Genomic DNA, 20,178 nt, shown 5'->3' with positions numbered 1-20,178 from the left:
CTGGTTCACCTTAAAGGGACATAAAAGTGAAAAAATAAAATGCTCTAATATGTCATAGTAATTTATTTTTGCACCATTGCTTGCATATAGCAGTGTGTTTAATCAATGCAAATAGATTAAACACATATTTAACTTCAGCTTGAGAGTTGCAGTGCACTGCTGTGAGCTAGCTGAACACATTTGGTGAGCCAATGACAAGTAACAAATGTGTTTAGCCACCAATCACCAACTAGCTCCCAGTGCTTAAGATATGCTCATATGATTTTCAACAAGTATACCAAAAGAACAACGCAAATTTGTTAATAGGAGTTAATTTAAAATTTCTTAAAATTACATGAATCATAAGTTTAATTTTGACTTTCATGTCCCTTTAATGGCAGCTTAGCGCTAATTCCTTGGGAGCTAGCTCAGTACTTGAGATGCTCAACTAGAGAGCATCCTCACTGTAATAGCTGTCCTTGTGGCAGGAATATGATAAGCGAGCATAATGTAAAAAGTAATTACTGAATTATTAAGTCAGAAGTGCATCACATACTATTTTCCCTACACCAAGAGTTAATTTCTTCTTTATATACAAATATTAATATATCTCTGTAAGATATGCTATACAAAGATAAGATTACATTTGTTAGATTCCTAAAGTTATTGTGTTCTTTATTTTGTTTTGCATGGTATAAGTAATGTAAGACTAACAGCCTTTGCAATATCTTATTAGGAAACAGGTGAGAAATAGGATGACGTTCAATATGTTGTATTGTTCTTACATTGTATGTTTATTATTCAATTTGGCTTTTCTAGTATTCTCATTGCTATTGCATGGTCACATAATTATTGTGATTGGTTCACTAATAAAAACATTTTTTATTTCTTATTCTGTATTAATATTAATTACACTCATAGATCTCTGACTACCAAAGAATTTGAATTAATTATTATACTTTGTCACATTTCAAAGTGTACAATACACATACACATCATTCCCTAGTAATGGAGACAAATACCTCAACAAACTATAGTTTGAAATAAAATCCTATAATATAAAAGGCCAAGTGTGTTTGTCCAAAGCTGTCATGCACAGTAGAGACTGCGCAAGGACAAACACACCTGGCCTTCAACAAACTGACCTGTCTGCCATGAGAACTGTGGGTATGATGGGGATGGGGCTGGCCAGGCATGACAGGGACTGGCCGGAAGTGACTGGGGCGGGGCAGAGTCAGGCGTGTCAGGGGCGGGGTCAGGCGTGACAGGGGCGGGAGTTGTCATGGCCGTGAGAGAGCAATAGAGAGGAGAGAGAGCAACAGAGAGGGGGGGGGAGAGAGAGCAACAGAGAGGGGGGGAGAGAGAGCAACAGAGAGGGGGGGAGAGAGATCAACAGAGAGGGGGGAGAGCAACAGAGAGGGGGAGAGAGAATAAGAGAGGTGGGAAAGAGAGCAAAAGAGAGGAGACAGAGAGCAAAAGAGAAGGTAGAGAGAACAAAAGAGAAGGGAGAGAAAGCACAAGAGAGGAGAGAGAGAGCAAAAAAAAGAGGAGAGAGAGCAAAAGAGAGGGGGGAAAGAGCAAAAGAGGGGGGAGAGAGAGCAAAAGAAGGGGGAGAGAGAGTAAAAGAAGGGGGAGAGAGAGCAAAAGAGATTGGGGAGAGAGAGCAAAAGAGGGGGGAGAGAGATCAAAAGAGGGGGGAGAGAGAGCAAAATAGGGGGGAGAAAGAACAAGGGAGAGAGAGCAAAAGAGAGGGGGAGAGAGCAAAAGGAAGGAAATAGAGAGCAAAAGAGAGGGGGGAGATAGAGCAAAAGAGATGGGGGAGAGAGAGAGCAAAAGAGAGGGGAGAGAGAGAAAGCAAAAGAGAGGGTGGAGAGAGAGACCAAAAGAGAGGGGAGAAAGAGAAACCAAAAGAGAGGGGGGAGAGAGAACAAAAGAGAGGGGGAGAGAGAGAGCAAAAGAGAGGGGGAGAGAGAAAGCAAAAGAGAGGGGGGGAGAGAGAGCAAAAGAGAGGGGGGGAGAGAGAGCAAAAGGGAGGGGAGAGAGAGAGAGCAAAAGAGGGGGGGAGAGAGAGAGTACAAAAGAGAGGGGGAGAGAAAGAGAACAAAAAGAGAGGGGAGAGAGAGCAAAAGAGATTGAGAGGTAGAGCAAGGGGTGAGACCGCTGTACTGCAAAAAAATGGCCCGTGTAAACAGGCTTTAGGACTAGAAAATAAATAAATAAATAAATAAATAAATAAAGAGGCAAAAGTACACAAAGAAAATTCTCTAAAGTGTTAGAGCAGGAATAGCCAAGTGGCAGCCTAAGGAATACATGTGGCCCTTGACACTAGTTTTTTTTTTCCGGCCCTTCAGGAAAAGCAGAACGAGCGACTTCTGCCATAGTTTTATGGCGCTAGGGAAAAGTAGAACTAAAAATGTGTGTCTGGGGTAACCAGAACTCAAAAAAGCCCTGAAGGGAAGAACAGTGGACAAAGGATACCCTGCAACCTCACGTAAGTCTGGCTGTGCCATTGAACACATTTTAGACATATATTATATATTTGTTTTAAAGTCATAAATTTATATGGGACCCATAAGGCTTCTATATTACTGGTCTGCGTTCTGCGTGTGCTAGAAGGTTAGCCACGACTGTGTATTTTATTATTGAAATGTTTGTTTAACCCTTTAAAGAGCTTAACACACTTAAAGGCAGCTTCATAGCAGCAATTTACTATAAGAAGCTAGCTAGTCGATGAGCTAATGTGCATAGCCACCATGTGCATAGTCGATTGAAATTTTATACGGTGTCAGAACCATACAAGTTTTATTTTGACCTTCATGTCCCTCTAAATAAGATTAAACTTTCCTTACTTTTATAATGGCTGTAATACCAATGCTTTGCCAAAAAAGAACATTTGATTCTGAAGTGATAGGGGAACGTAACGATTTTATAAAATACCACATTGTGTCCATTATTGCATTAGACAATCTGCACCTTTGTGAAGTCAGAAATACACCCACCTGCGGAGTTGAGAGCATATCTAGGCTCCAGGAGCACAATTTCCCATCAGTAGAAACAGTAATGAGGTTGTGAGCGTTCTGAGTCCCAACAACATTTACACAGTAGATCGGGTGCTGAAAATATACATTAAGAGCAGAGCATTATTGTAACATGCAACATTACATGGAAATTTTGCCACACTGAAAATCATTTGAAGAGCTTCTGACTGAGAAGCTAATGTATAAAAATATTCTACTACATTTTCTTAGAAACTTTATCAGAATTTATATTAATTCCCTAAGGAGGCAAGATATATTGTTCAGTCATGATTTGCACTTTTCAAGCTGTTCCTTACTTGTATTGATTTCTTATTGCAAACAGCAATTCACATTTTTCAAATATTTGTTTTCTATGCTCTTTTAATCTCTCAACCTTTCATCATTTTCTATATATATATCACCTTAACGTCTCTCTCCACCAGTCCCTTTCTCTCTTCCTCTCTCTATTTCTCGCCCTCCCTATCTATCCTGCTTTTTCTTTCTTCCCACCCTCTCTCTCACTCACCCTACCCCTCTCTCTCCCTACCTATCTCTCTCTCTTTCTCTCTCTCTCTCTCTCCCTCCCTACCTCTCTCTCTTTCTCTCTCTCTCCCTACCTCTCTCTCTCTCTCTTTCTCTCTCTCTCTCCCTCCCTACCTCTCTCTCTTTCTCTCTCTCTCCCTTCCTCTCTCTCTCTACCCCTACCCCCTCTCTATTTCTCACCCTACTTCTCTCTCCCCCTACCTCTCTCTCTCTCTCTCTCTCTCCCTCCCTACCTCTCTCTCTTTCTCTCTCTCTCCCTACCTCTCTCTCTCTTTCTCTCTCTCTCTCCCTCCCTACCTCTCTCTCTTTCTCTCTCCCTCCCTACCTCTCTCTCTCTACCCCTACCCCCTCTCTATTTCTCACCCTACTTCTCTCTCCCCCTACCTCTCTCTCTCTCTCTCTATCTCTCTCTCTCTTTCTCTCTCTCTCTCCCTCCCTACCTCTCTCTCTCTTTCTCTCTCTCTCTCCCTACCTCTCTCTCTCTTTCTCTCTCTCTCCCTACCTCTCTCTCTCTACCCTACCCCCTCTCTATTTCTCACCCTACTTCTCTCTCTCCCCCTCCATTTCTCTCTCCCCCTACCTCTCTCTCCATCCCTCCCCCCCTCACCCCACCAGTCTCAGTTGTTTCATGCATCCAGTGAATATACTATTTGTTTTATGTTGACCTGCAAAATGTGTTGGTGTATAGCCAACACCAAGACCTCTTAATATCAAACACTGTGGGACCTCCACTGTGCCTCCATCCTCCTAAACTATTCACTAACTACTGCATCTCTTCATAGGAGATAGGATTATTATGTGAAAATGATTAACCTATACACTATTGAGTTAGTCTCTCTATTCTCTGGTATGGAATATTGATTTCCCCTTTGTCAAACATCTTCTGTGTGGAAGTGGATAATGAAATCTGAGAATTGTAACTTTTTTTTTAAATGTATGCATATATGTATATGTGCATGTGTATATGTGCATGTGTATATGTGCATGTGTATATGTGCATGTGTATATGTGCATGTGTATATGTGCATGTTTATATGTGCATGTGTATATGTGCATGTTTATATGTGCATGTGTATATGTGCATGTGTATATGTGCATGTGTATATGTGCATGTGTATATGTGCATGTGTATATGTGCATGTTTATATGTGCATGTGTATATGTGCATGTGTATATGTGCATGTGTATATGTGCATGTGTATATGTGCATGTTTATATGTGCATATATATATATATATAAATACAGGGAGTGCAGAATTATTAGGCAAATTAGTATTTTGACCACATCATCCTCTTTATGCATGTTGTCTTACTCCAAGCTGTATAGGCTCGAAAGCCTACTACCAATTAAGCATATTAGGTGATGTGCATCTCTGTAATGAGAAGGGGTGTGGTCTAATGACATCAACACCCTATATCAGGTGTGCATAATTATTAGACAACTTCCTTTCCTTTGGCAAAATGGGTTAAAAGAAGGACTTGACAGGCTCAGAAAAGTAAAAAATAGTGAGATATCTTGCAGAGGGATGCAGCACTCTTAAAATTGCAAAGCTTCTGAAGCGTGATCATCGAACAATCAAGCGTTTCATTCAAAATAGTCAACAGGGTCACAAGAAGCGTGTGGAAAAACCAAGGCGCAAAATAACTGCCCATGAACTGAGAAAAGTCAAGCGTGCAGCTGCCATGATGCCATTTGCCACCAGTTTGGCCATATTTTAGAGCTGCAACATCACTGGAGTGCCCAAAAGCACAAGGTGGGCAATACTCAGAGACATGGCCAAGGTAAGAAAGGCTGAAAGACGACCACCACTGAACAAGACACACAAGCTGAAACGTCAAGACTGGGCCAAGAAATATCTCAAGACTGATTTTTCTAAGGTTTTATGGACTGATGAAATGAGAGTGAGTCTTGATGGGCCAGAGGGATGGGCCCGTGGCTGGATTGGTAAAGGGCAGAGAGCTCCAGTCCGACTCAGACGCCAGCAAGGTGGAGGTGGAGTACTGGTTTGGGCTGGTATCATCAAAGATGAGCTTGTGGGGCCTTTTCGGGTTGAGGATGGAGTCAAGCTCAACTCCCAGTCCTACTTCCAGTTTCTGGAAGACACCTTCTTCAAGCAGTGGTACAGGAAGAAGTCTGCATCCTTCAAGAAAAACATGATTTTCATGCAGGACAATGCTCCATCACACGCGTCCAAGTACTCCACAGCGTGGCTGGCAAGAAAGGGTATAAAAGAATAAAATCTAATGACATGGCCTCCTTGTTCACCTGATCTGAACCCCATTGAGAACCTGTGGTCCATCATCAAATGTGAGATTTACAAGGAGGGAAAACAGTACACCTCTCTGAACAGTGTCTGGGAGGCTGTGGTTGCTGCTGCACGCAATGTTGATGGTGAACAGATCAAAACACTGACAGAATCCATGGATGGCAGGCTTTTGAGTGTCCTTGCAAAGAAAGGTGGCTATATTGGTCACTGATTTTTTGTTTTTTTTGTTTTTGAATGTCAGAAATGTATATTTGTGAATGTTGAGATGTTATATTGGTTTCACTGGTAAAAATAAATAATTGAAATGGGTATATATTTGTTTTTTGTTAAGTTGCCTAATAATTATGCACAGTAATAGTCACCTGCACACACAGATATCCCCCTAAAAAAGCTATAACTAAAAACAAACTAAAAACTACTTCCAAAACTATTCAGCTTTGATATTAATGAGTTTTTTGGGTTCATTGAGAACATGGTTGTTGTTCAATAATAAAATTAATCCTCAAAAATACAACTTGCCTAATAATTCTGCACTCCCTATATATATAAAAGCAAACATATTCAGATATGCTTAGTATATGCCTAAATGAATGCTAAAGAGTAGTAGTCCATTAATTTTCGTTTGTGCTGATTTTGAAAGGCAACTCAAATGAACTTAATTTGCATCATCTTCTCTGTTCATTTGAAGGTGAAGCTTTCATCACAATACAATACTGTGCTGCAATCTGCTGTGTTCCCCTCCAGCAAAGGAGGAAAAGAATGAAACACATCAAAACCAGCACATGAAAACTGTGTTCCACCCAAAAGTACACTTAGCAGAGATCTGTAGCTATTGTCTAAGTTACTTTTTAATATAATATTCAGCCTCTGATGTTTGGTATTGGTGCCAGCATAATGTGGGTTTGGGAGGATGTTATATTTGTTAAATGTGGTGGGCTTCTCTTTTTAAGCCTTGTCACCGGAGATGTGTAAGGAACATTTGCATCCTGCTATGCTCTTTGGTCACAATATTATACAAATGAACATATCTTTTAATTAAAGTGCCATAAAACATGTTGCATATCCTAAAAAGGACTAATTAAGTAAAAATAGTTTGCATAAAAAATTGCTAGCAAGTATTTTAAAATAATTTTCAAAAATAAGAAAAATTAGTTACAAAGCCATGCTGTCTGGAGCAGTCAACCTTATCAGTGTTTAGGCACAGGCATTGTATTTCAACTGAGTTCACAGTTTCTAGACATAGAAAGGAATAGAAGGAAATGTGTGGGGGGAGATAGAGCTGTACAATTCAGAAGCTAAAAATAAAGGGTTAATGGAGAAGCATTGCAGTAATAATTTGCAGCTAAAGTAATTAAAGTACATATTATATTTTGTCTCTATCACAACTTGTTTTATGTCCCTTTAAGTCTAAAAATGAACAGTTGCTCTAGACATTAACAACTTGTTACCTAGAGGGACATTAAACACTTTGAGATGGTCATATAAAATTATAAATCTTTTATATATAAAGACAATATAATAACTTTCATTATTTATTTTGTCCCCTTTTCTGTAATTCCGTTCTGAAATTGTGAGCATTTCAGTTCCTGTTAGAAATGGAAGTGCAGAACACTGTTATATTACACACAGCTATTGACTGCACACTCTAGTGACATATGTAAAACTGTCCCTGATTGGCCACAGCAAAGAAGGGAACCTAAGTTACAACATGGCAGCTCCCATTGTTTTATAGACATTAAAACTTTACACTTATTTTGCCACTGTTTAAATAACCAATGAAACTTTAAAAAATACATCTACATGTTATTCTCAGAATAATCTTTTCTTTAAATGCATCATTCTATCTAGCATTTATTTAGTGTTTAATGTCCCTTTAACGGATTATAGGATTGAGGTGGTTTTATTTTATTATTATTATTATCGGTTATTTGTAGAGCGCCAACAGATTCCGTAGCGCTATAAACCAAGGCGAAGTACAAAAAAACCATTATAGGGATCAAATAGGTAGAGGGCCCTGCCAAGAGTTGCACTGTTGTAGTCAGCTCTTATGAAGGTGATCTATAAACAGCTGGACACTTAGGCTTACATGCTAAGGGTGTTTAGGGGATAGCGCTGTGGAACCTGTTGGTGCTCTACAAATACCTGATAATAATAATAGCAATGGAGGAGAGGAACTGGTATAAAGAAAGGTTAGCATAGGTTGTATGCATTCCTGAACAGTGGAGTCTTTAGGGAGCGCTTGAAGCTTTCAAAACTAGGGGAGAGTCTTGTGGAGCGAGGCAGAGAGTTCCACAAGATGGGAGCCAGTCTGGAGAAGTCCTGTAAATGGGAGTGTGATGAGGTAACAAGAGAGGAGGAGAGTAGGAGGTCATGAGCAGAGCGAAGGGGACGGAAGGGAGAGTATCTGGAGACAAGGAGGCCGTTATCAAGCCATCAACTTACTTGTATTCGACGGCACCAATACGCTCTCCTGACATTGCCTAACATCGCTGCCGTGGACCTGAATACGCTCTCCATAGTTACCAAAAAAGCTGTCAAAAAGCCGTGCACCAAGTACGGGGCGATGAGCAGCGGACTGTTGTTAACTAACAGTCATCGATCTCCCTGCTATTCGGCTTTTTCCTAGCTTTATTTGTATACTTTCACTAAGCATACTAAACTGTTTAACCCCTATACTGCCGCTCCCGGACCCCGCCGCAACTAAATAAAGTTATTAACCCCTATCCCGCTGCTCCCGGAGCCCACCGCCACTCTAATAAAGTTATTAACCCCTATCCTGCCGCTCCCAGAGCCCACCGCAACTCTAATAAACTTATTAACCCCTATTCCTCCGCTCCCGGAGCCCACCGCCACCTACATTATACTTATTAACCCCTAATCTGCCACCCCCTATACCGACGCCACCTACATAAAGTCATTAACCCCTATCCTGCCGCTCCCGGAGCCCACCGCAACTAAATAAATGTATTAACCCCTAAACCACCAGCCCCCCTCATCGCCATAAACTAAATTAAACTATTAACCCCTAAACCTAACAACCCGCTAACTTTATATTAAATATTAACTCATCCCTATCTTATAATAAAGTTAAACTTACCTTTAGATTTAAATTAAACTATATTAAACTATTAATTAACCTACCCTAACTATTATAATAAACTTACATTAGACTATATTAAATTAATAATTAACCTACCCTAACTATTATAATAAAATTACATTAAACTATATTAAAATAAAAATTAATCTAACATTACTTTTATACTAAAATTACATTAAACTACAAATTAAATTAACTATATATATATATATATATATATATATATATTTTATTTTTGTTTTTGTTTTCAAAAAAGCTTTATTGAAGCCATAAAGATATACATGATATGCAAAAAGGATAACTCAACAAAGCACAAGTCAAACAAAATTACGAGATTGCTTATAACATTGAAAACTATGAAATGTGCTGGTGCTGATAGCACGCATTGTCTATTAGGTAGAGTGGACATTGTTCTTCACATTGTTAAATTAAACACATACTAAAATCAGACATTACAACGTCAATACATTACTGGTACATATACTAACAACCAGGTTCATTTTAGCAAAGTCCAGTCTTGTAACATAAACAAAGTACCTTGACCCTCACTAGAGTATGTAAGTATCCATCAGAAATCTTAGCTAAGGATTTTAAACATTCACATCTATATTGCTTCTTGTTACGGCCCCATGTGTAGATTAGGGGGAGCCGAGTTGCCCAGTGTGTTTTTCACTTATAGTGTTTGTGGAGTGCATCTAGGTGTTAAGTGGGGTTTAAATGTTGTTTCCACATGAGTGACATTAATTCATATGTTTCCATAGTGCCTGATTGTAGGTGATGGTATCTTTCCAAATGGAGAAAGTTCTCCACTTGTGTTTTCCAGTGATCTACAGTGGGTGTTATGTTCGATTTCCAGTGTCTGGGGATTAGTGATTTGGCGCTATTAATCATTAGGGTAAGTAGGAGTTTGGCTACTTTGTTGTTGATTTTGGGGAGAGACAGATATAGAAGGATTAGTGGGTCGTTAGGTATTTGCTTTCCCACTATGTCTGACATAAGCTGAAGGACCCCCGCCCAGTATGTGTCTAGGTTGTTGCAGTTCCACCAGATGTGTGCCAAATTACCCTCCTCTCCACAACCCCTCCAGCACTTATCACTCGCTTTCTTGTATATTTTACTTAATCTACTGGGTGTTAGGTTACAAAAAATAACAAACACTAAGTTACACAAAAAAATAAACACTAAGTTACAAAAAATAAAAAAGAAATTATCAAAGATTTAAACTAATTACACCTAATCTAAGGGCCCTATGAAAATAAAAAAGCCCCCCCAAAATAAAAAAAACCCTAACCTACAATAAACTACAAATAGCCCTTAAAAGGGCCTTTTACAGGGCATTGCACCAAACAAATCAGCTCTTTTACAATAGGATTGAGCTTTCATCCTATTGGCGGCGGTGTCGGGGCAGCAGAATAGGGGTTAATAAGTATAATGTAGGTGGCGGCAGTGTAGGGGGCAGCAGATTAGTGGTGTTTAGACTCGGGATACATGTTAGGGTGTTAAGTGTAAACGTAACTTTTATTCTCCCATAGGAATCAATGGGATATCGGGCAGCAGCAAACATAAGCTTTCGCTGCTTTCATACTCCCATTGATTCCTATGGGCGGCGGATTGAAAACCAGGTACGCTGGGCCGGAATAGTGGCGAGCGTACCTGTTAGATATTTGTTAACTAGCAAAAGTAGTCAGATAGTTCCGAATTTGCATTCGGAACATCTGTAATGACGTAAGCATCGATCTGTGTCGGACTGAAATCTGCGGATCGTATGTTACATCACAAAATTCTACTTTTGCCGGTCTGTAGGCGTTTGATAACTAAGGCGAATCAAGCTCTCCACAATTACGCTGCGGAATTCAAGCGTATTTGCGGTTGATGGCTTGATAAATAGGGGCCAAGGTCTGAAATATAGGGGGCAGCAGTGCAGTTGAGGGCTTTGTATATCAGAGTGAGAATATTGTGTTTAATCCTATAGGCAAGAGGAAGCCAGTGAAGGGATTGGCAGAGAGGTGCAGCAGATGAAGAGCAACGTGTAAGGAAGATGAGCCTGGCAGAGGCATTCATTATGGATTGCAAAGGAGCTAGGCCGCAGCTGGGGAGACCAGAGAGGACAGAGTTGCAGTAATCGAGGCAGGAAATGATGAGAGAGTGGATTAAAATCTTAGTTGTGTTTTGTGTAAGGAAATGTCTAATTTTAGTGATGTTTTTAAGGTGGAAGCTGCAGGCTTTAGCCAATGACTGAATGTGAGGAGTGAAAGAAAGATCTGAGTCAAATGTGACCCGAAGACATCGGGCATGGGGGGTAGGGGTAATGATGGAGTTGTCAACAGTTATAGAGAGATTGGGGGTGGAGATTTTGAAAGAAGGGGGGGGAATAAGGAGCTCAGTTTTGGAGAGATTTAGCTTGAAGTAGTGAGAGGACATCAAGGAAGAGATGTGAGAAAGACAGTTAGTGACACGGGATAGCAAGGAAGGAGATAGGTCTGGTGCAGAGAAGTAGATTTTTGTGTTGTCAGCATACAAATGATATTGGAACCATGAGACTTTATTAGGGAACCTAATGATGACAGGTAGATTGAGAATAGAAAGGGGACCGAGCACAGAGCCTTGCGGTACCCCGACAGAAAGTGGTGACGGGGCAGAGGAGGCCCCAGAGAAGGCTACACTAAAGGTACGGGTTGACAGGTAGGAAGAGAACTACGAGAGGGCTATGTCACAGATACCGAAGGATTGGAGGGTTTGGAGCAAAAGAGGGTGGTCAACAGTGTCAAAGGCTGTGGACAGATCAAGGAGGATAAGCAGAGAGAAGTGGCCTTTTGATTTTGCTGTAAGTAGGTCATTCGTAACCTTAACGATTGCTGTCTCTGTGGAGTGATGGGGACGCAATCCAGATTGCAGTGGGTCAAGGAAGGAGTTTATTGTAAGGAAATGGGATAGGCGAGCATAAACTAGTTTTTCGAGAAGCTTTGAGGCAAGAGGGAGGAGGGAAATAGGGCGGTAGTTGGATGGGGAGGTTGGATCAAGGGAAGATTTTTTGAGGATAGTTGTGACCAGTAAATGTTTCAGAGATTTGGGAAATATACCGGTGCTGAGGGAGACGTCGAAAGTGTGTATGAGTATAGGGGTAAGGGTAGAAGAGAGGAAGGGGAGTAGCTGTGAGGGGATAGGGTCAAGGGGACAGATAGTGAGGTGAGAGCGCAGTATAAGTGCCGAAAATTCTTCCTCAGTAACAGCGGAGAAAGAGCTAAGTTTATGGCTATGTAGGTTGTGGTTGATTGCAAGTGTTTGAGGGGGTGAGAGAATGGAATAATGTTGATAGCTAATTTAGTTTCTGATGGAGTCGATTTTGTTATTGAAGTGGCTGGCAAAGTCTTGAGCTGACAGGGAAATTGTAGTAGAAGCTGGGGGTGGGCGGAGAAGAGTATTGAAAGTGGAGAACAGATGTTTTGGAAGTTTTTGAAGAAATATTAGAGATAGCAGTAGAGAAGCAATGTTGCTTATAGAGATTAACTGCAGAATAGTAGACGTTCAAGATGAATTTGTAATGAAAAAATCAGCTGAACTCCAAGATTTTTTCCAGTCCAGTTTATTAAAACTATTTCACAATTTTTAAATCTTAAAGAAAATGGGCAATGTGCAAAGTGATAGGCTTTGTGACTTTAGAGAATTCAGACATATTCACAATTCATTATGAGCATGAATATTTCTTTTGTAAATATTATATTAAGAATTACATTTCTGTTTTTAGATATTTTGTTTTTAACGAGAAAAAATATATCTTGCTAATGAAAGAATAGCGAGAGAATTGTGAAATGTATGAGTTTGGTATCGCACCATGTTTAGAGAAAATGGGGTAGAATTACCAAAGGTTGAGCGGACATGATTCGCTGTAGCGAATCATGTCCGATAGATCTTGCTAAATGCTGACAGCATAAGTTGTCGGCATTTAACATTGCACAAGCATTTCTCGTGAAATACTTGTGCAATGCTGCCCCCTGCTCACTTGCGGCCAATCAGCCACTAGCAGGGGCTGTCAATCATCCCTAAAAGGTGGCAGAGAAGTTACGGAGCAGTGGTCTTATGACTGCTGTTTCTTAACTTACGTTTCTGGCAGACCAGAAATGATGGGGCATCGATGCAGCAGCTGCTGCTTAATAAATCAACCCCTAAAACTATACTTGCAACGCTAACACAAGTTATGTCCATGAGACACACTTTTAGACCCTTGTAGAAGTAAAGCAGATAATCTGGACCCTAAACTATTCCTCTAAGACAACTCAAAAGATATACCATGTTCTCTCTGGCACGTTTGGAAAAAGTAGAAGTGAAAAAAAGGTATTGAGTGGCGCTCTGTAAAGGGCTGAGGGATGTAAGGTTCAAATATAATATATAGAATAGTTAAATATATATGGAATATATATGGGTGAGGCAGTTAGAAACACATGTATTCAAGATAATTAGAATCACATATATAGCAAAATATATTTAATTAACAAGTATATTTAATAAACAAGTGTTGAAAGGTTAATACGATTTCATAATAAATAATTAAAATAATCTAGTTGTGGCCACAACTGTTATAATATATATATATATATATATATATATATATATATATATACAGGGCTCAACATTTAAAGTCGTAATCTACTAGCCAGGCCAAAATGTTACTCGCCACTACTAAACCTGCCCACATCACAACCACTTATCCACCCCCTCTTTGTATATGTTTAGCCATTGTGAAACACATTATTGTGCAGTCGTTTTTAATATTTTTTTATATTATACCTTACAAATTAAATAATGCTACATACAGTAATAGAGTAACAAAAAATAGTGCATAGCAGTTAGCAACATGAACCTGGTGGTTCTGGGTAAAACAACAGCTGGATAGAAATAGGAAGTTGTTGAAGTGAGAGCGTGGAGAAATAGAGTGCTGACAGTCATGGAAGGTCATAGCAGAACTGAAAACTTTCTTTTAATAATGATCATGACTCCTTTCTCCCCCCCCCTCCTCTCTTTATTATCTCTTTTTACCCTCTCCCTTATCTCTCAGGCCATAAGTTCTCTTTACACTCTTCCTTTCCCCTCTCTCATATCTTTTAACTTTCTTTTTTTTTTCTCTCCACTCTCTCTCAAAGCTGTTTTCTTCTCCACTTTCAATTTTCCTCTCCAGTCTCTCTTTCAACCCCATTTACTCTCTCAGAAGTAACAGTCCAAGCACTAATGGTGCTCCTACAGCCCTAGAGGAATAACATATCCTTGCCCTATCTAGGATATATAATATCCCTTCAGATAATATGTTTAGCACATAGCCCAAAATGTGTTTGTCAATGCTGCAATAGGAGTGTACATTTTTTCACTCACTAACTTTTACTCGCCACCATTAAATTTCCACTCGCCAATAGCTAGTAAAGAGTGGAAATTTTGAGCCCTGATTATTTGCAGATAATACAGTTCTCCGTTTGTGGCCCAGGGTGCTTATCTCTTAAAAAATGGAAACGGTAGTTCTGTATATTGTCTCTTAATAGATGAATTAGTATTTGACAATAGTCCTGTATGATGGTCTGTTTATATAGATACAACACTATTATGAGGACCACGTCCCAGGTTTAAGTCCCGATGTAGTTAGAGTTACCGTTATGGATAAAGTAACCCACGGAGGAACTCCTAAACGACTATCTCTCCAAGTTCACACACCATACTCCAAGGAGAGAAGAACTAATACATCTTCATCTCTGAATTGGATACGAGATATCACCGGAGGCTCCCCACTGATAGATGCGGCAACTTACCTCATATGATTAAAGTATTTTCTAGTAAGTGCTATACCTACCGGCCACCTCTGTGTGACACCATCATCTTCTCTGATTGTTGTTTTTTACACTGCATGCACCAATAGAGACTGTTGTCTCAGTTGTTCAGATGTTTAATTAACAATTATTCTTATATTGATTTGTTTTATTATCTTTTTACTTACTTATACTGAAGCCCTGTGACCCATATTCAGCACTATCTCACCCTCTCTCTCTCTCTCTCTTATACCTTGTGTTTCTCCTTCTCTTACCTCCTAGGGGGGTTTAGGGGTACACTTATTGAGATTACTGCAGCTGTACTAGGGTCCCTTGCCTTCAGTGAAGTGATATCTGTAGAGCAGACATCTGGGCAGCTTGCCTTCTTCCCCTAGTGGGATAGTTTGGCATTCTACTTATATATATATATATATATATATATATATATATATATATATATATATATATATACACACACACACACACACACACACACATATATATATATATATATATATATACACACACACACATATATATATATACACACAGACACACATATATATATACACAGTATATATATATATATATATATATATATATATATACATATATATATATATACACACACACACACACATATATATATATATATACACACAGACACACATATATATATACAGTATATATATATATATATATATATATATATATATATACATATATACACACACACACACACATATATATATATATATATATATATATACACACAGACACACATATATATATACAGTATATATATATATATATATATATATACACACACACATATATATATATATATATATATATATATATATATACACACAGACACACATATATATATACAGTATATATATATATATATATATATATACATATACACACACACACACACACACACACACATATATATATATATATATATATATATATACACACAGACACACATATATATATACAGTATATATATATATATATACATATATATATATACACACACACACACACACACACATATATATATATATATATATATATATATATATACACACACACACATATATATACTGTATATATATATATATACATATATATATATATATATATACACACACACACACATGTATATATGCATATACATGTGTTTATATGAGATCCTTTGAATATCAGACCCTTAAAGACAAAAGTCTGAGCTTTTTATCTCAAAAAGAAACACTCAACGTGTTTACTCAAAAAAAATATATATAGTTAAAACAGTGTGAGATATATCAATCATCAAACTCTCAAACTGAGCTTCTCCTAAAAAATATAGATCCTCCCCCAATCTGTAAACAAAATATTCAGTACAAAACAATATAAGGGAGCGCTCTAGAATTAGCAAAAACAAGCTAGATGTCGAGCAATTGCTCACTTGCTATATCATTCGGCTAGACATCTACCTTGTTTTAGCTACAAAAATATCACCAACAATCCCTTTTACTAAATTATTAAACTTATTATTTATTTAAAAAAGCACCTCATTTAACATAATGTAATGCGTAAATGTATAAGCAGAAGTGTGTAAGTCAAGCAAGATCTGCCCCAAAAGTGAAACAATGAGGGGGATTCAATGGAATTGCTGGATTCCCTGTCAGCTGAAGCACTAATGTAGCTATGGAGAGTAGTAGTACTGATCATGTATCAAAATGACTGCAGTAGTTCTGCCTGCAGGTTGTACTTGTCTGCCCTCCTCTGGTTACTAGCAGTAGTGCACATCTTTATGTTGCTTGTTTCCTTAGTCCTGAACTAATTCTTGGAACTGACTTTTATTTGCCCACTACCAGCCCTGAATCTTTATTTACACACTTCTTGCTCTGTGATTTCTTCTCCCTAGTGATTTCTTGCTGTGTTCATGTTACCATCTGTGCTTCAGCTATCTGCTCTGTAGTTCTGAGTCTTCTGTTCCTGCTCTGCTGTAGCTCTGCAAATACTACTGCATACAACTGTACTGGAAATGCTATTTCTGCTGAGTCCCTACAGTTCTGCTCCTGCATTCTACAGCAATTATATGTCATTGTTCTTGTGTCCCTGCAACTGTCACTACTCTTCCTTACTACAGCAGTTTGCCAGCTATTTATTGCACTTGCATATTACTGACCTCCTGCCTCAGCTATCCTGCTGAATTTTCCTCATCTGCTGTTCTCTACTTTATATAGTCAGGCTTGAAAGCTGTTAGCAAGTACTGTAACTATCAGCTAGATTACGAGTTTTCAGCGCTATAGGGAAATTAACGAGCGCCACAAAAGCGTTGTTAATTCACCTCACTACAGCGCTGCTATTAAAGGTTTTTAAAAACCCGGCTTGCGTGGGCGATATGGTGGAGTTGAGCTCCAAACCTCACCCAAATACAAGCGCTGTTTTGACGTGCTCGTGCACGATTTCCCCATAGATGGGGAGAGCCGGCAAAAAAAAAGCCTAACACCTGCGATTGCGGAAAAAAAGCTCTGTAACACAGCCCCATTGATGCCTATGGGGAAAGAAAAAGTTACGTTTAAACCTAACACCCTAACATAAAATCCAAGTCTAAACACCCCTAATCTTCTGCCCCTAACATCGCCGCCACCTACATTACAGTTATTAACCCCTAATCTTCTGCCCCTAACATCGCTGCCACCTACATTACAGTTATTAACCCTTAATCTTCTGCCCCTAACATCGCCGCCACCTAAATAAAACTATTAACCCCTAATCTGCCGCTCCCGATATCATCGCCATCTAAATACACTTATTAACCCCTAATCTGCCGCTCCCGATATCGCTGCCACCTACATTACAGTTATTAACCCCTAATCTGCAGCCCCCAATGTCGCCGCCACTATACTAATGCTATTAACCCCTAAACCTCTGGCCTCCCACATCACTAACGCTAAATAAATATATTAACCCCTAAACCTAACCCTAACGTAACCATAACCCTAAGTCTAACCCTAACACCCCCTAACTTAAATATAATTAAAATAAATCTAAATTAAACTTACAATTATTACCTAAATTATGCCTATTTAAAACTAAATACTTACTTTCCTTTGGGAGTCCTTCACCTATAATCCCGCATAAATCACACCTAGCAAAACATTGGCACCCTACCAACTCTACTGTCCCTATACCTAAACTTTTCCTCTGTTTTCTTTTCTCTCTTTTCCCCCTTTCCTAACTCCTCTACTTAAGTTGCATGCTTTACTGAGTTAAAAGTTTATCATTGGTGCATATGTGTGATAAAACCTGATACGAGGGCTCCTCCCTTGTAACCCACCACGACAAGGGGAATCATTAGTCCTATCTTTGAGACAACAGGCGTTCCTCCATTTTCTCCAACGCCTAACAACTCCTTATACTAGGAACTCTAAAACTCTAGCACACAATGAAGAAATTAATGAACATTGGACTATGGTTTACACACATGACTGAGACAATATCCTGAGTCATATATTGAATGACCTTTCTTGCCATAACATATGTATCGTTTCTTGAACTTAATGTTGAGCTGCGACTCTAATTTACTGTTTGTTTACAATTTGTATTGTATTGAAAATTAAAAGAAAACATAAATAAAAAAGAAACAAAAAACAAATATACAATACTGAGCAAAAGCTATAGGAAGCTGTGTAAGAAATGCTGTAAAGCAAGAATGCTATTTAAAAACAGAAATGTTAATTGTTTATCTTTATCAATTAACAAAATGCAAATTGAGTGAACAGAAGAAAAATCTAAATCAAAACAATATTTGGTGTGACCTTTCTCTTCAGAACAGCATCAATTCTTCTAGGTACACTTGCACACAGTTTTGTAAGGAACTCTGCTGGTCAGGGATGGAACTACAGGGGGTGCAGAGGTCGATAAAAAACGTTGACCTGCCTCTGCCTGCACTGATATCATGTGAGTGTGACGTGATGCTTCACTAGTGTTTCTGTCTCTGATTACAGGGGTTAGTGTTTCTGTTTTACCCATTGGTGTTTATGTGTGTGTATGTGTGTATGTATGTATGTATGTGACTGTGTGTGTATTTATGCATGTATGTGTGTGTGTGTGTGTGTATGTTTGAGTGTGTATGTATGTATGTGACTGTGTGTGTATTTATGCATGTATGTGTGTGTGTGTATGTTTGTGTGTGTATGTATGTATGTATGTGACTGTGTGTATTTATGCATGTATGTATGTATGTGTGTGTGTGTGTATGTATGTATGTGACTGTGTGTGTATTTATGCATGTATATGTGTGTGTATTTATGCATGTATGTGTGTGTGTATGTTTGTGGAGCCAGCAAATTACAGACCTTGTAACTACAGCATGGGGGGTGGAAGTAAACAGTGTCACTATACAGTACCTCTATATACAGTACAGGGGGGCTGGACCATGTCACAGTCTACTGTGGTCACTTTATAAAGTACTGGGGCGGGTAGGGTCAGGTCAGCCATCTCACCGGCAGATTACAGACTGTGTCACTAACTCACTATATACAGTACAGTACTGGTGGGTTAAACAGTGTCACTATATACAGTAATAGGGGGTCAGACCATCTCACAGACTGTGGGCACAGGGTACCTCCTTTTGCAGACATGTAATCTGATCTACATTTTTTTTCTGTGTTAAATGTTTTTAAAAAAAAAAAAGATATGTATCAAATTCACATTTTTTTGGGGTGGGGTGGCTTCTTAGATTATTGCACCTGGGCCCTGTGGTTTCTAGTTACGCCTCTGCTGCTGGTAGGTTGTTCCAAACATCTTGAAGAACTTACGACAGTTATTCTGTGGATTTGGGCAGCCTGAGTTGCTTCTCTCTCTCTCTTCATGAATTCCCAGACAGACTTGAAGATGTTGGGGCCATATAGCAAGATAGCTCTTAAGGATTTCAGCTGTATGTTTGGGGTTGGTGCCATGCTGCAGAATATATTTGTGGCCAGTCAGATGCCTCCCTGATAGTATTCCATGATGGATATCTGGATATTTGCCTGTACTTCTCTATTAATTCTGACCAAATCCCCAACTTCATATGAAGAAATACAGCCCCAAACTTTCACAGAACTGCCACTATGCTTCACTGTTGCTTGCAGACCTCTTTCTTGTACCACTCTCCATCTCTTCAGTTAACAGCCTTCTGCTACAGCATCATATTTCAAATTTTGAATCATCAGTCCAGAACACCAGCTGCCATTTTGTGCACATCAGTTCCTGTGTTTTAGTGCATAGCTGAGTTGCTTGGCCTTCTTTCCATATTGGAGGTATGGCTTTTTGGCCGTAAGTCTTCCATGAAGACCACTTCTGACAGATATCTCGGAACAGTAGAAGGGTGTACCTGGGTCCCACTGGTTTTCGACCAATTTTGAGCTAATGGCACTGCTGGACATCTTCCGATTGTAAAGGGAAGTAAGCATGATGTGTCTTTTATCTGCAACACTAAG

General features: G+C 39.1%; 1 protein-coding gene across 1 annotated transcript in view; it reads right to left on the bottom strand.

Moving 5' to 3' along the window:
* The window catches only part of LOC128661461 (cytoplasmic dynein 1 intermediate chain 1-like), a 711,349-nt gene that overhangs the window by 43,709 nt on the left and 647,462 nt on the right, over positions 1-20,178 (bottom strand). Inside the window, exon 11 of the mRNA XM_053715712.1 lies at positions 2,979-3,092. Coding sequence (XP_053571687.1) covers positions 2,979-3,092 — 114 coding nt within the window. The remainder of the gene's footprint in view (positions 1-2,978; positions 3,093-20,178) is intronic.

Source organism: Bombina bombina, chromosome 5 (assembly GCF_027579735.1).
Source record: "Bombina bombina isolate aBomBom1 chromosome 5, aBomBom1.pri, whole genome shotgun sequence".
NCBI classification, from domain to species: Eukaryota; Metazoa; Chordata; class Amphibia; order Anura; family Bombinatoridae; genus Bombina; species Bombina bombina.
Note: the sequence above shows the minus strand (reverse complement) of the source record. Positions and strands in the feature narration are given on the sequence as shown.